General features: G+C 43.7%; 1 protein-coding gene across 1 annotated transcript; it reads right to left on the bottom strand.

Moving 5' to 3' along the window:
* Nucleotides 1-1,154: 1,154 nt before the first annotated feature.
* LOC113036679 (protein bicaudal C homolog 1-B) lies at nucleotides 1,155-12,421 on the bottom strand. Its single transcript, XM_075410393.1, is given in 20 exon segments — nucleotides 1,155-3,510; nucleotides 3,625-3,724; nucleotides 3,863-4,032; nucleotides 4,127-4,337; nucleotides 5,373-5,536; nucleotides 6,879-6,918; nucleotides 7,387-7,492; nucleotides 7,845-8,047; nucleotides 8,124-8,257; nucleotides 8,366-8,555; nucleotides 8,753-8,884; nucleotides 9,012-9,263; nucleotides 9,345-9,560; nucleotides 9,811-9,864; nucleotides 9,957-10,118; nucleotides 10,270-10,349; nucleotides 10,477-10,546; nucleotides 10,886-10,932; nucleotides 12,078-12,270; nucleotides 12,272-12,421. Coding segments are annotated over 20 exon segments (2,739 nt in total). The 5' UTR covers nucleotides 12,356-12,421; the 3' UTR covers nucleotides 1,155-3,379.
* Nucleotides 12,422-13,033: the final 612 nt, after the last annotated feature.

The raw sequence follows: 13,033 nt of genomic DNA, 5'->3' as shown, positions 1-13,033 counted from the left end.
TTGGCTAGTAGGCGGTAGGTGAAGTGTCTTGCCCAAGGACATAACAACTGGGCTGTCCAAGCCGGGGCTCGAACCGGCAACCTTCTGATTACAAGGCGAACTCCCAACTCTTGAGCCACGATCGCCCTAGTGATAACACAGTCTATCAAATCATAAAGAAAACGAAAATACATTTTGCTCAAATTCCTATTACAAATAAATAGCATTATAATAGCTAATTTTTTTCACATAAAATGCAAAACAGCTTGCCTGTATGCAGGGATTCCTCTCCTTGGTAAGGTCTCCAAGAAAACCTTTAAATATAGTCATAAGTAGGAATGCATCTACTTAAGCATCTGTGGCACCAAGGCCATGCTTGTCTGTCTTCAGGAGAAAGACCTTGCAGTTTCAGAAAAACATCTCTTCCTCTTTAGAGCTGTTACATAAAGTGTTTAATTTCTGTTATTCAGAGTGATGTTTAAGGAGGAAATGGTTTGTTTATTCAGAATTAAGGTGAAATCAGCTTGTTTTCTTCATCTTTCCTCTCACTCTGTGCTTTTGCTTGAAGACATCTCGGTATCTTTGTTATGAAATTTTTGTCACAGCATGGGTTCGTCCAGCCACCTGCAACAGAACTCCAACTCGTGCAGATGCCATTTTACTAAAAGGAGTAATCAGACAAAGTATCACTGGGTTCAGGAGTATGATGGATATTTTGAACACACGGAAGGTTGTTTAGGAACTTCAGCTAACGTGGTGTACTGCACACCACGGCTCACATTCAGCCACTCACATGCTGTCTCATTATTGTTTCTGTTTTCTTCTGCTTTCCCACTGAAACTCACTCCTCTTGTAGTGAGCTCTGTCTTCATCTCAGAAAAGGGAAAGCTTGGTTGCATTCTATCCTCAGGGCACTTCACTGCTCTGTTTCGTTTCTCTATTGGCTGCTTCTTTATTATCCCCAAATGACTTTTCCTGTTGGGTGGATCCTCGTATCCACCCAGCGTCTCCATAGAGACCGGTGATGGCCACAAGTGGGGCTTTATGCAGTTGGCTGCAGTTATCGTATGGAAATCAAGCTCCTGGGTGGAGTTAAAGAGTTAAAGCAAAAAAAGGAATTTCTTTTAGTCAGGATCTTGTCCAACACATAAAACCTTATGTTATACCTATACTTTGTTTCTTCATGTAGTTTTTCTGTTAGTGAATTTTTATTAAGATGCTTGCATGGAGATTCACATTGAAGTTGAAAGATTGTTATTTAACACTTGGCAAAAATGTAACAAAGCATATTTTCCAAAACTGCTTCCCGTATACATACATTCACACAAGATGTATTCAGTAAATGGCCATGTGACTGATCCACAGTGACAAGGGGTCATCATTTATGTAGGACTACACAGCATTTTTCTTCCCTCATCCCACATTTGGAGACAATGTCCTACATGTGGATTTGCTCCACTTTATGAAACTCACTAGTGCGGCACAGTTGCATTCCTACATTCTGTCTTTATCTAATGGCTGTGAAGAAAACAGATAAAGCTGCCATCATGGCTCAAGCACAGGTTAATAAGTCACCATCTTTTGCCATGTATGTGTTGGTAACAATAAAGACTGGTAGTTTTAAAGGTCATTTGCACAGTTTTGGAGTTTCCCACTGGGGAAAATATGACAGGAAGCTGATTGTATGTAGCACCATGCATGTAGTTTCATTGATGAGATGCTTATGAAGATGTGGTGATGTTTGAATGCATTCATACTGAAATAATTAGATTGTTTGTTGGTATCAGGTTCCCTACATACACGTCAGTTAAATCCATGGGCTTCCATTTAAAAGCTGCAGGGTATACTACAAGTTATTAATATCGACAAGCTAAGTCCAGTACTAAACCAGACTTCTCTAAAGTGGGCAAGCTGCTATTGGAGTCACTCATACCTTCATTTTACATATTTAACTGGGCCATAAGTCAAGATTGCCACTTTACATGTTAAAAGTCAAAGTGGATCTCCAAAGTCCTCAGGAATGAGAGCACTGCTCATTTTTTTTCCAGGTTGTTTTCATTCTAGCTGTGTGATCAAGGACCAATTCACGCTCACAACCCCAGGGGACTGCAAATAACTACCTGACAGGACAGAAATTCAGCATCCCTCCAGAGCCCAAGGACCAGATTTGAGGATCACGAGTCTAAAGCCTGCCTATGTAATTGGCAGACACATTGTAATAAGTAGGGATCATCTCCCCCTAATCTGTCACAGCCCACCAATCGCACTCACGCTCTCTTTCATGCTTGGCTGCCACTGTACCAACCAGCTTGTCGAGCCTCGAGACAGATCAGACCCCTTCATGCCCTCCAGTGGAGCTATCTTGGCCCATTCAATTCCATGTGATAAGCAGCACTGCTATTCCAAATTTGCACATTTCTGTCAGCGCCCTCTCCCTGATGGCACGTATTTTGCTGCATGCAGCCTTCTGCAGATAATATTAACAGGTAGCAAAAAGTGGCTGCACTGGCTTCATTCCAGGGAGTAGCGATAAAACGAATTGAAACTCTTTGTCGAGAAGTCAGAAGATGCAAACCACTATAATAGGAGTTTCATATTACCCTCAAACAAATAAATGTATTTATGGTTTCTAAATCATTTGTCTTATCTGATACTAGGCCCTGTATCATTCAAAACCAAACCCCACCTTGTCCAGCAGGAGCTGTGATGCTGCTGTCACTTTGAAACAAATGACATTATTTTCCATGCAGCACAAATGTGACGTGAATTTGTAAAAAGAAGACTGTGTGTGACACTAGTGCCCTCTTGTGGTCTGCTCCCAGTTTTTACTTGCCTCACACATTTCCACTGATGACATAGGAGGTTATCAATTTAAGGCGTTGAACACATAACTGAGTCCGGCCATAGACGTGTTGTGTTTTTTTTTTAAATATGTCATTCACTATTTTTTCACTCTCATAAAAGAAAACAGTCTTTTACAGCAACCTTTTAATTATCATCACTATGACATGTTTTTTTTCTTGGGTAAATGTTACAGTTGCATAAAGATTGTGGTTAATATGGTCAAAATATAGAGTTTGCATAAGAAAGGCACTTTATGACAAAAAAAAAAAATCAACATTTTCTCCTGTTCCTGTGTGCTTTGTGTAGTTCGTTTCTTGTCATAACTGAGTTTTGGATGGAAAGCCTCCTTGTTTTGAATTATTATATAAAAAAAACTTTGGGTTACGCTGTAGAAGAAAGGCACCCTGTTTAAATGTTTTACATAATTTTTGTAGTTTCTCAGGATAATCTCGCACCTCTCCCTTTGTAGTAAATGAGCTAGTAAGACTTTTGCACTGGCATCATCATTGTTGTATATTTTCCCATTAGAATATCTCCACATATTTGGCGTCTTCCCTCACCAGCGGTTACTCTGAGCTGCAGCTTCCACATCCATGATTCGTGGAAGTCTACCACTAGCACCACCTTCCAGGTAGCCAGACTTCACAGCAGGTGTATCCGAGAGCCTCCTCTTGCTTTTGTTCAGTTCTGTATCAGAGGAAAAATAATCAATTTTACAAGAGGAGAGGAGCACAGCATACTGCCAAAACAGAGAGAGAAGCGGATACGGCATAAATCCCGGCTGAGGCTTCAGAGATTCACCTGAGATTGCTAATAACATCTTGCGCCTTGCTCCAAAGGTAGATACACCCACTTCCTTCAGATCTTCATCAGACAGAGTGAGGAATGTCTGATAGTCGATCTAGAGGAGTGTAGACCGAAGTTGCATCATGATGCTCATTTATAATGCATTAACTCTTTCGGCTTGTGTTTGCAAGCTGAATGAAAAAAAAAAGTGATTTCAAAAAATGATCAAGTGCAACTCTGTGTGTGAGTTTACCTCTTGCTGTTCAAACACATCGATGTATTTGAGCAGGCCCAGCTGGCCGAGCAGCTCGGGCAGGTCATCTGTCAAGTGGGGGCTGGGGCTCCGCTGACTGCAGGTCGACCCCCTCCTCTGTGAGCACACACTTTCGAAGTAGCTGCTGCCATTGCTCGCAAAGCTCTCCGCTGAACACCGGAGGCCAAAGTTTAGAGGAAAAGGTTAAACGCAGCAGGGAGCAGGTGATCTCTGTTTAGCTGAGTGCACAGAGGTCAGACTTACAGGGCTTGTCGCTTCTACTGCGGTTCATTGAGGAGGCAAATGCAGGAAAAGAGGATGATGAGGAGAAAGTAGTCAGAGGTGAGGATGGGGAAGATGAGGATGAGGACGAAGAGGAAGAGATGGGCTGGGATGAAGATGTGGATCCACGTCTGTCCCTCCAGTTCTCAGAGTCGCTTCCATTAGCCACCTTTCCTGTCTGAGCAGCCCAAGACTAGAAGGAGATAGTAACAGCATTAAAGTGGACCTATTTTTGCTCTTGGACTCTATTAACTTTGCATGATGCAAGGTTAAAGATATTCCTTATTTATCTTTTACTGGGTCTTGGTGCATCCCCTCCGTTCATCCACTGTCTGTTTTTTTTTTCTTGTATTGCTCTGACACTTTGTCTGACAGGTTTGAAAACCAGGTGGATGTTACTGCTGTTCTTGTATCCAAACTGAAAATATGGGAATCTATAATAAGTTCCCTTATACAGGCTAATGTTGCTTTCTTCTGACAGCGTTTTGCACAATAGCATCATCGTGTCATTTTGCCACCATGCCCTACTGTCATCTCTCCCCTGTCTCTGTCCCAGAGACAAATAGCTGCAAGTGGCCATAAACTTCCTAATGCCTGTAGATCCAAGGATTTAGCCAAATCCATTTAGCGTGTCTCTAAACCAGCTTATTTGCCACTGTGGGCTGATCTGTGACAGTAAAAGTCCTTCACTCGAATCTATCAATGCAGCGGGCATAGCAAATGCTTCCTCCCAGTTGCCTGGGTCTCAGAGGAAAATTGAACTCATTGGAGAAATGCCTCTTGCTTTCATTATCCTAAGTGAGTCTGCTTCTACATCAATGGCCAGTGGGCAGTCAGAGAGCAGCTATTCAAAAGGCTTTAAAAGAGCAGGGGAGATGAGCTGAACCAGCTCAGGTAAACAGGTTGCCAAAGAGTGCCTGTGTTGACCACACCGATGGTATCAGACTCCAGGTAATTGAGCGTACAAATTGGCAGTGCTTACCACACAGTGAGATAAATGCCCGAGACTGTTAGGGGGCAAAACCAATAAATGAGACTGTGTTAGAGGGCCACTGTGGCAGCGCTTGTTTCACTGCACTGCAGTAAAAGCTTCAACTGAATTCAGTCCAACAAAAGTAGCTGTACCTATAAATCATGAACTCTACCTATAACTTTGAACGAAAACTCAAAATGTTAATCTGTGAGACCATTTTTTCAGCTTTTAAGTAAGCAGTAGGCTCATCTGTACCTGTTGCTGGTTATTACCGGTGCTCAGGTAGGGTTTGTAGTTGCGTCTGCTGATGTTGCGAAGCTCTTTTACAGCCTCAGCTGGCATAGACTTGGAGAAGCCAAGGCCACTCCACGTGTCTGTGGGCGTGCGGACCTCTGTGACTATAGGCTTCCTCTGCATGGCTAACATAAATACACATAAACACAGAGTTAGAAAATGTGACTTTGGGACCAACTGGTATCAAAAGCATTACCGTCTGTGATGTTGTCTGAAATCTGATTGCCAGCTTTCACATAAATGCAGCACGTTGCATGTTCAATGCGGAAAGTCTGACTGTAGTAGTGCTGTGGCAAAAGAAGTGAATAAGGAAACACTTTCAGAAAGCTTTACAGCTTTAAATTCACATAAATGGATTTTGCAGCAAGCATCAATACTCATATCCGCAGTCTGTCTATCATAAAAATGCTTTGCAGGTTTTCCACGTCTTCTTTGGTACTCTGATGTGAGCAGGCTGGGTTCATGTGTTAAATAATGAATCACGAACAGTGTTACTTCTCTTGCCAGCATGTGGCATACTTAATAAAACTCTGAGCGCTAAGACTTAGACTGGCATACGCATTCAATCGACAAACAAGTGACCCTGGGCCTCTTCCATGTGTGAATGTGTGATAAAAACTGCAACAGTACTCCATAAAGAGTGCAATATCAACAGGATTATTACTGGTAGGTTTTCATTCGGGTGTCTTTGTGTGTATTTGTGCCGTAAATGTCCCATTCATATCCTGGCATACGGGTGTCTTAATGGCTGTGAGGCAGATGGCCCATTCAAACTGCTAATTCATAATCCCATAAAGGAACACTGAGGGAATTTGGTACCATTTGGCTGCAGATCTCTTCAGTATCTCTCATTCTGCGTGAGGGATGCTACGTGTGTGTCCACGCACGCTTGTGTATGAGAGCACACGCACCATTCCTGGATGCATGTGTGCGTGGGTTGTCTGCATTGTGTATCTACCCCTGGTGAATTAAGTGGGAGTGCCAGTGCTACTCTATTATAACTTTGGCACACTGCAGCCCATAAACAGGCCCCCTTCATCAGTTGTCTTGGCAGTGAGCACTGCGGAAATGGGACCCCTTTATCAAATCCCTACTTCTGCTTGGGATATTAATGTGTCTCCCCTATAGCATGCTTGAATAAACTTAAAAGCCTACTTCATCTGGCTTAATCCACTGACATTAAGTATTTTCCCAGCAATGATGTGAGCAAAACATGTGATTGTTACCAGCAAAACTAAATTATTCCTGCTCCTGTTCAGCTCCGAAAACAAAACAAAAAAGTGTGCTGATGAGCAAAACAACAATATACTTCACCAAAATCTATTTTCATGCAACTATCTGCAGAACAGCAACTGTGAATCAATAAAAAAGAAGGAACGCTTGCTTAGCAGTGCTAATCATTGTTGCAGAACGTTTCTGAAACCGCAGCAAGACAGGAAGAAATATTAAACATTTAGGAGGACTAACCTCTGGTTGCCAGCAGTTTCTTCTTTTCATAGTCATAATCCTACAAAGTACAAACAGGAAATGGAGTAGGTAAATAATGCATGAAATTGAATTTTTTTCTTTGGTTACTGAGAGATGGGAGGATAGCGGGAACCTAATTTACAGCAGGAACAAACACTTGCATAAGAAAACACGTCCTGCTGCCGTGGCAGTAAACTTGTTAATCCTTCTTTGCATAACCTTTGCGTATGTGAGATGGGAGAAAAATAAGAGGGGAGACCAACAAAGAGAGAACCCAATTTTCAAAATCAAACTGCAAATCAATAGATTATAGACCGTGACAAAGAAAATGATCTTCCCATTTTCAGTTTAACGTGACATTTTCAGCGTTCGCTCATCCACTGTCCTACAGAGATGTGATTATCTGTCCACTGAGCATCATCCGTGACCAAAATGTCTGCCACAGATCTGTACATAACTTCGTGAAGAAACAAGCAAGGAAGAAACCTGCAGCTCCTGTTTTTCTCACCTCAGCCTTGAATGAGTCAGCGCGAACATTTTGAGCCAGAGTCACATCTCTCCTCAGGCTGTTCCTCCGCTCACTCCTCCCCCCCTCAGTGTCTGCGTTCAGCAGTCTGGCACAGTCAGGAGGAACACACGCGCGCGCGCGCACACACACACACACGCACGCAAGGTTAGGTGAAACTGTGATGGCTCTGTGCAATCTTTGAGTTCTTACTAACTCTTTCTTTCACCTGGCTGCAGCAGTTCTTTCAAAGTGTCATCGTGCAGTTTAAATATAGAGTGTGTTAAATGTGAGCTGCATCATTAAAACTGCACGCTCTGTAGAGCTGATTTATATCAAATCAAACAGAAACCAAAGTAGAGCAAGTATAAACAACAACAAAAGAATTTTCCAGAAGTTAAGACTTTAAAGATTATGAAGAGTCATCAGAGAGTAGGTGTGTGTACCTGCAAAACGCTCACCTGTATGTTAACACCTGCCCTGTTGAATGGCGCCTGCCCTGGCTGAAAACCTTGGCAATTTCAGGACCCTGAAGGCTCCCCCTCCGACCATTCAGTCCGATCCTGCTGATGCTGCTCTTCAAAGCGTCACACGTCTCAGACGATGACATCGCCACACACTCAGAGCTCTCATGCTGACCAAACTGGTCCTCATTTTCCAGAATCTGAAAAAGAGAATTGGAAAGTTTCAGAAGAATTTCCCATTGTGTTTTGTCATTTTGAACATTAACAGTGAAACACCTTCTCCAGAGGTCGACCATCTGTTCCCTTCGGCCCTACCCTACCCTCCTCAGTGGGAGAGGTGAGGCCTGGTGGAGGTGAGGGACGTGGCTTTGTACCGTTCGGCATCTCTGTAGCAGGAACAGGCACGGGGCCTGATCATCAAGAAGAAGGGTGATATGAATGAATCAGTATGAAGCAGAAAAATTTTAAAAAGAATTATTCTGATTGCAAAAACAAATCACATGTGTTAATGCTCTCACCCTGTTCAGACAGGCGAAGCTGCTGCAGCAACATATTGAGCCAGTAATTGGTCAGCCCACTGCCAGGTAGCAGAGAGCCAGGGGTCATTTCAGCTATCTTAACAGTCTCAGAGGAATCCAGCCCCAGGAGTAGACGGCGGGCCTCATAGAGGCAGGAAATATTCCTTTCCAGACCTTTCACCACAACTGACTGACAATTATAAACCAACACAGATTTTTAGATCAGTACTCAACTCAGCAGAAAACTACAGGGGAGAATATTTTGCATTCAAAATCAAAGAAATATTTCAGGGCAAGTTTTTATCAATACAAAGCCCAATCAAATTAGCATTCTTTTTTCAGTTGTGTCTCAAACAATAAGCATCAGAGCCACGAGGTAAAATGTACCTTGCTGGTCTGTTTTACTTTGGGCTTGACGCTAATGAAGACTCCAAGGTTTCGCATCATCTGAGCTAGCTTACAGGGATCGGCCTCCCCATCTTCACGCATGTCAAACATCAAACACACAGGCAGACAGTCCTATTGTGTACACAAATATGCAAACATCACACAGATTGTAAAAGTGTCAAACATTAAAAGCAGCAAAGTTTTCTCAGCATTGTTTTTTAGCAGTTATGTGCACACAAAATAAACAGCCCCGCTGTACCATGAGATGCTGCCTAGCCAGACAAACCCCATCAGGGCTGCCCTGAATGAGCAGCGAGGGAGGACTCTGAGGGGCGCTGAGGTCCGGTAGGATGATCTGGGTCTGGGTCTGGTGCATAACGCTCAGGAAGTGAGCGCCATTCTGTCCCAGCAGGAATAGGTGCTGCTGGGAGGTGACGTCCAGCTGGCTGTTGACAATACCGCCTGCAACCTCTGCTCCCAGCAGGAGGTCCATCAAGATGCAGGTCGCCTTCTGTGAGGTGATGGTATATATAGTCACGACATGATACTTAAACCTCATTACCCAGTAGTCTCCTTAATCTTTAATGCTAACCTTTACAACATCTGCATTGCCCTGCAGACCCCAGACGGTGCAGCAGCTTCCATAAAAGGGCGGCTGGGCTTGAGGCTGGGGTGGCATGGCCCTGAAGCTCACACTGACCCCCAGAGTCTGTACTACCTGCTGGATAAGTGGTGAACCCGGATCTGGCAGAGCCTGGGGCACAAGACTCACTGGCAGGTCAAAGGTCAAGGATAGCGGCTGGAGGTCCTGGGATAAGAAGGGCAAGGGTTCGATGAGAAGGAGACACAGAAGGGAGGGATAATGAAGAGGTGGGAGAGAAACAAAGACAGAGACAAGACAGGCAGTGCATTGACAGATATACCTGTCCTTTTTGTGTCAGCCATCCTCTTAATCACTCTATTGATCTTTCCGTCTGACAGGAGTGAAAATATTGAGTGTTGAGACAAATAAAAATCTATTCTGTGCAGTTTGCTCAAATTACACATTGACAACTCACTCTTATCCTCCTCCTGGCTTCCTCTACGCCTTCTACGGGCCCAGCGATGGAGACCTGGTAATTAATAAATAAATAACATGTAAACAAATTGGTTTTCAGTTTCCTGTCATAGTGGCAGCAGTTAGTGGAATTAAAATGCCACCTACCTGGTTGCTTTTCTCTCCAGTAGCATTGTGACGGTTGGAGTCAGGGAAATGAATATGACAGGATGTGACCTCCATCACTTTTTTGATATTTCCTCCGCCTTTTCCAATCACATGAGAATGCTCCGTATAGGCCACGTCCATTTTTAGAGTCACCTTGTTTACCTGGTTTTATATAAACACTGGTTATTTGAGCAGATTTCAGTTCAATACTGGCCTTAACATAAAAAAAAAAAACATAAAACTACTTTTATTAAAAGCTTACATTCCTCTATGGATTCTTGACATTGTAAATTTAAGGCACCAGCAACCTCACCCTGGTTTCCAACACTTCTAGTATCTTCCTTTTGGCTTCCAGGACATTAGCTCTCTTCCCTTCCACCTTCACGTGTGGATCTAGAAACAATAGATGGAAAATGATAAATCTCTGTTCACACACACACACACACACACAAAGCTGTGGGAAAAACACAAAACAAAGAGCACTGATTTTGGTGTGAACGGAACATGAAGAATTTGCCACCTTTCTTTGATTTGGCTCCTATCTTCAGTTTGGATGGCCATTTCACCTGAGTGTTAGTTTCTCTCATTACCTGTGAAAGCACGGACAATAGAAGAGAGTGAGAAACAAAGAAGCTGCTATCACTCTATGCAGGAAAGATCGTAACAGATACAATGAGAACACACACATTCAGAGAACACAGCAGATCTTAGGATACAAAGCTGCCTCCACCTCCAATTATCACCACCATAAAATCTGTAATCACTGAATGAAGAGCATCCAACAAGTAATAAAACTGCAGCAGGGATGTTTTCACTGGTCTAAGATAAATTTCACCACGAGGCTTTAAAACACTAGTGATTAAATGGCCAAATATTATTAGTTGTTTGGTTTATGAATAAAGTGTTTGAATGTGTGTAGAGCCACTTACTCTCTCAAAAAACTCCTCTCCCGTCTCAACACCCTCATGCTTTGGAGCTGAAAGAAGAAGTAGGCAAATGTAAAAACGAGGCAGATAAAGATAAAATAAACCCCTAATAAAACCCAGCAGAGAGATTTGTCAGGTTGTATTGGTCGCCACGCAATGTTCAATATGACGCATGTGAACACAAAGTCTGCATTTCAATGTTGACTTGGCTGAAATTTGTCAAGCCAGTGGAACAAGAGGTTGCTGGGAACATAAACAAGTTTAAAAGGCCATTGCTCCATGGTGACATTTACAGGGTTCAGGGGGAGCCCCAGGAACGCCTTCAACCCCCTCCTTTTATCACTACGGGTTACGCTGGCCAGAGCTGAGGAATGAGAAGAAAACACTATGGGGTGGAGCAAAAGGTGGTGGTTAGGAAAGGCAGCCACAAATTAGCCTGGAGACAACTAATCACATCAATGGCATTTGCTGACGCAAATACCTCCCACTTTACCCAAACAAAAAGAAAAAAAAAATTAAAGTACAAAACCAAAGGGGAGGGAGGGGGATGTACGAAAATCAGTGTGAAGGCCTGAATGCGGTGTGACAGATTATTACCTAAAGGGTTGAGATGGGATGTTTACTGCCTGATTGAGGCTGCTCAAACAGCAGTAAAAGCAGAAGTCCCAGCTGCGCGCGCATTAAAAACCAAGCCGCGGTTATCAGAGCTGAAGCACTTTCCCATCAAGCGCAAACATCAGCTTGTGTCTACAGCGGTGGCACGCTGTCAGAAAGAGTTTCCCCGGCGACACAGGGGAGGCATTTGTCATAAACCCGCCAAGCAGCCATAACTAACAGAGGCAGTTACCTTTGCTTCACAGACGGGAATGATAATAGCCAAAAGGACCTGCGAATGCATAAGCAATTGCAGGTCATAAATCACAATGATGCAGCAACAGGGGTTTAGTGGATGGCGTTTACTGATGACGACAACAAGGGCACAGGCGGCTGGAGGCCCCCAGAGGCACGTGGGATCAGGTAGATAACAAGGTCAATGAGGAACACAGGATAGGATAGGTTTCAAAATAACACAAAATTCAGATGTTGTAGAGTTCAAGGCAGACTGTGAGAATGAAGTCGATAAGAAAGCCCAGAAGTTCAGGCACATAGCACTGACAGTTCCATCCATAAAAATTGATAATCCCATTTAACTCACCATACAACATGGTCTCCAGCTTCTTCCTATCGATCCTGAACCTCTCCTCCACCCACTCTGGGTCCAAACTCTTCCCTTTTGTATTCTCCTGCTCCGAATCACAGCTTCTTCCCACTTCTTCATGTTCCTCATCCTCTTTTTCCTCTCTGTCACACTGGGTCTCGCCCAGCTCAGCTTCTGCCTCTGAGTTTGGGTTTTAGGCTGTCTTCCAAGTCAGGCTGCTGGGGTGCTACAGTGGTCGGGACTGGAGAGCTTTCCTCTGTGGTAGTGGTGGCCATAGCAGGACTGAGCCCTTGTCAGTGGTTTTGTGTGTGTGTGTGTGTGTGTGTGTGTGTTTCCGAGGAGTATGTGTGCATGTGTGTGACCAAGGAGACCAACAGGGACAGAAAAAAGGGAGAGAGGGGCAAGAAACACCCCCTGTGTCTTTTTTTTTTAAACATCCCCCGCCCCCTTCACTTAGTTTGGTACACAAAACTCTTTCTCTGCCCGTTCAAGCTTTAGGAGCCTTGAAGGACTTGTCTCTTTGGCTTTCATTGCACAGATGGATAAAAGTAGCTTCTTTGCACCGGCACACAGTGTCTGCTCTATCGTAGTGACTGCAGAAAGGCTAAGACAATACAACTTCAAGTAAGGCTCACTTTTCTCAGAACAAATCCTCAGTAATCCTCACTTCAGTGTCCACAGATTATCTGGATTGATAGTCAAGGTCCAATGATAAGTCAGGACACAAAACTCTCTCACACAGACACACACGCACACATCCTGACATCCAGCTTCACATCAACGCACACAGCTAACAAAATAAACAGGTCATCCAGCCACCTCAGATCATGTCTGCACTCCCTCCCCGTCCTCTAAATGAGACACAGGGGGCTTCAGATTCCAGAGGTCGGGGTGAAAGCGATCAAAGGGGTGTAATGCAGCAGTTTTTCAAAAGAAGCTTTCAATTCCTGTCT

The sequence above is a fragment of the Astatotilapia calliptera genome, chromosome 2 (assembly GCF_900246225.1).
Source record: "Astatotilapia calliptera chromosome 2, fAstCal1.2, whole genome shotgun sequence".
NCBI lineage: Eukaryota > Metazoa > Chordata > Actinopteri > Cichliformes > Cichlidae > Astatotilapia > Astatotilapia calliptera.
Note: the sequence above shows the minus strand (reverse complement) of the source record. Positions and strands in the feature narration are given on the sequence as shown.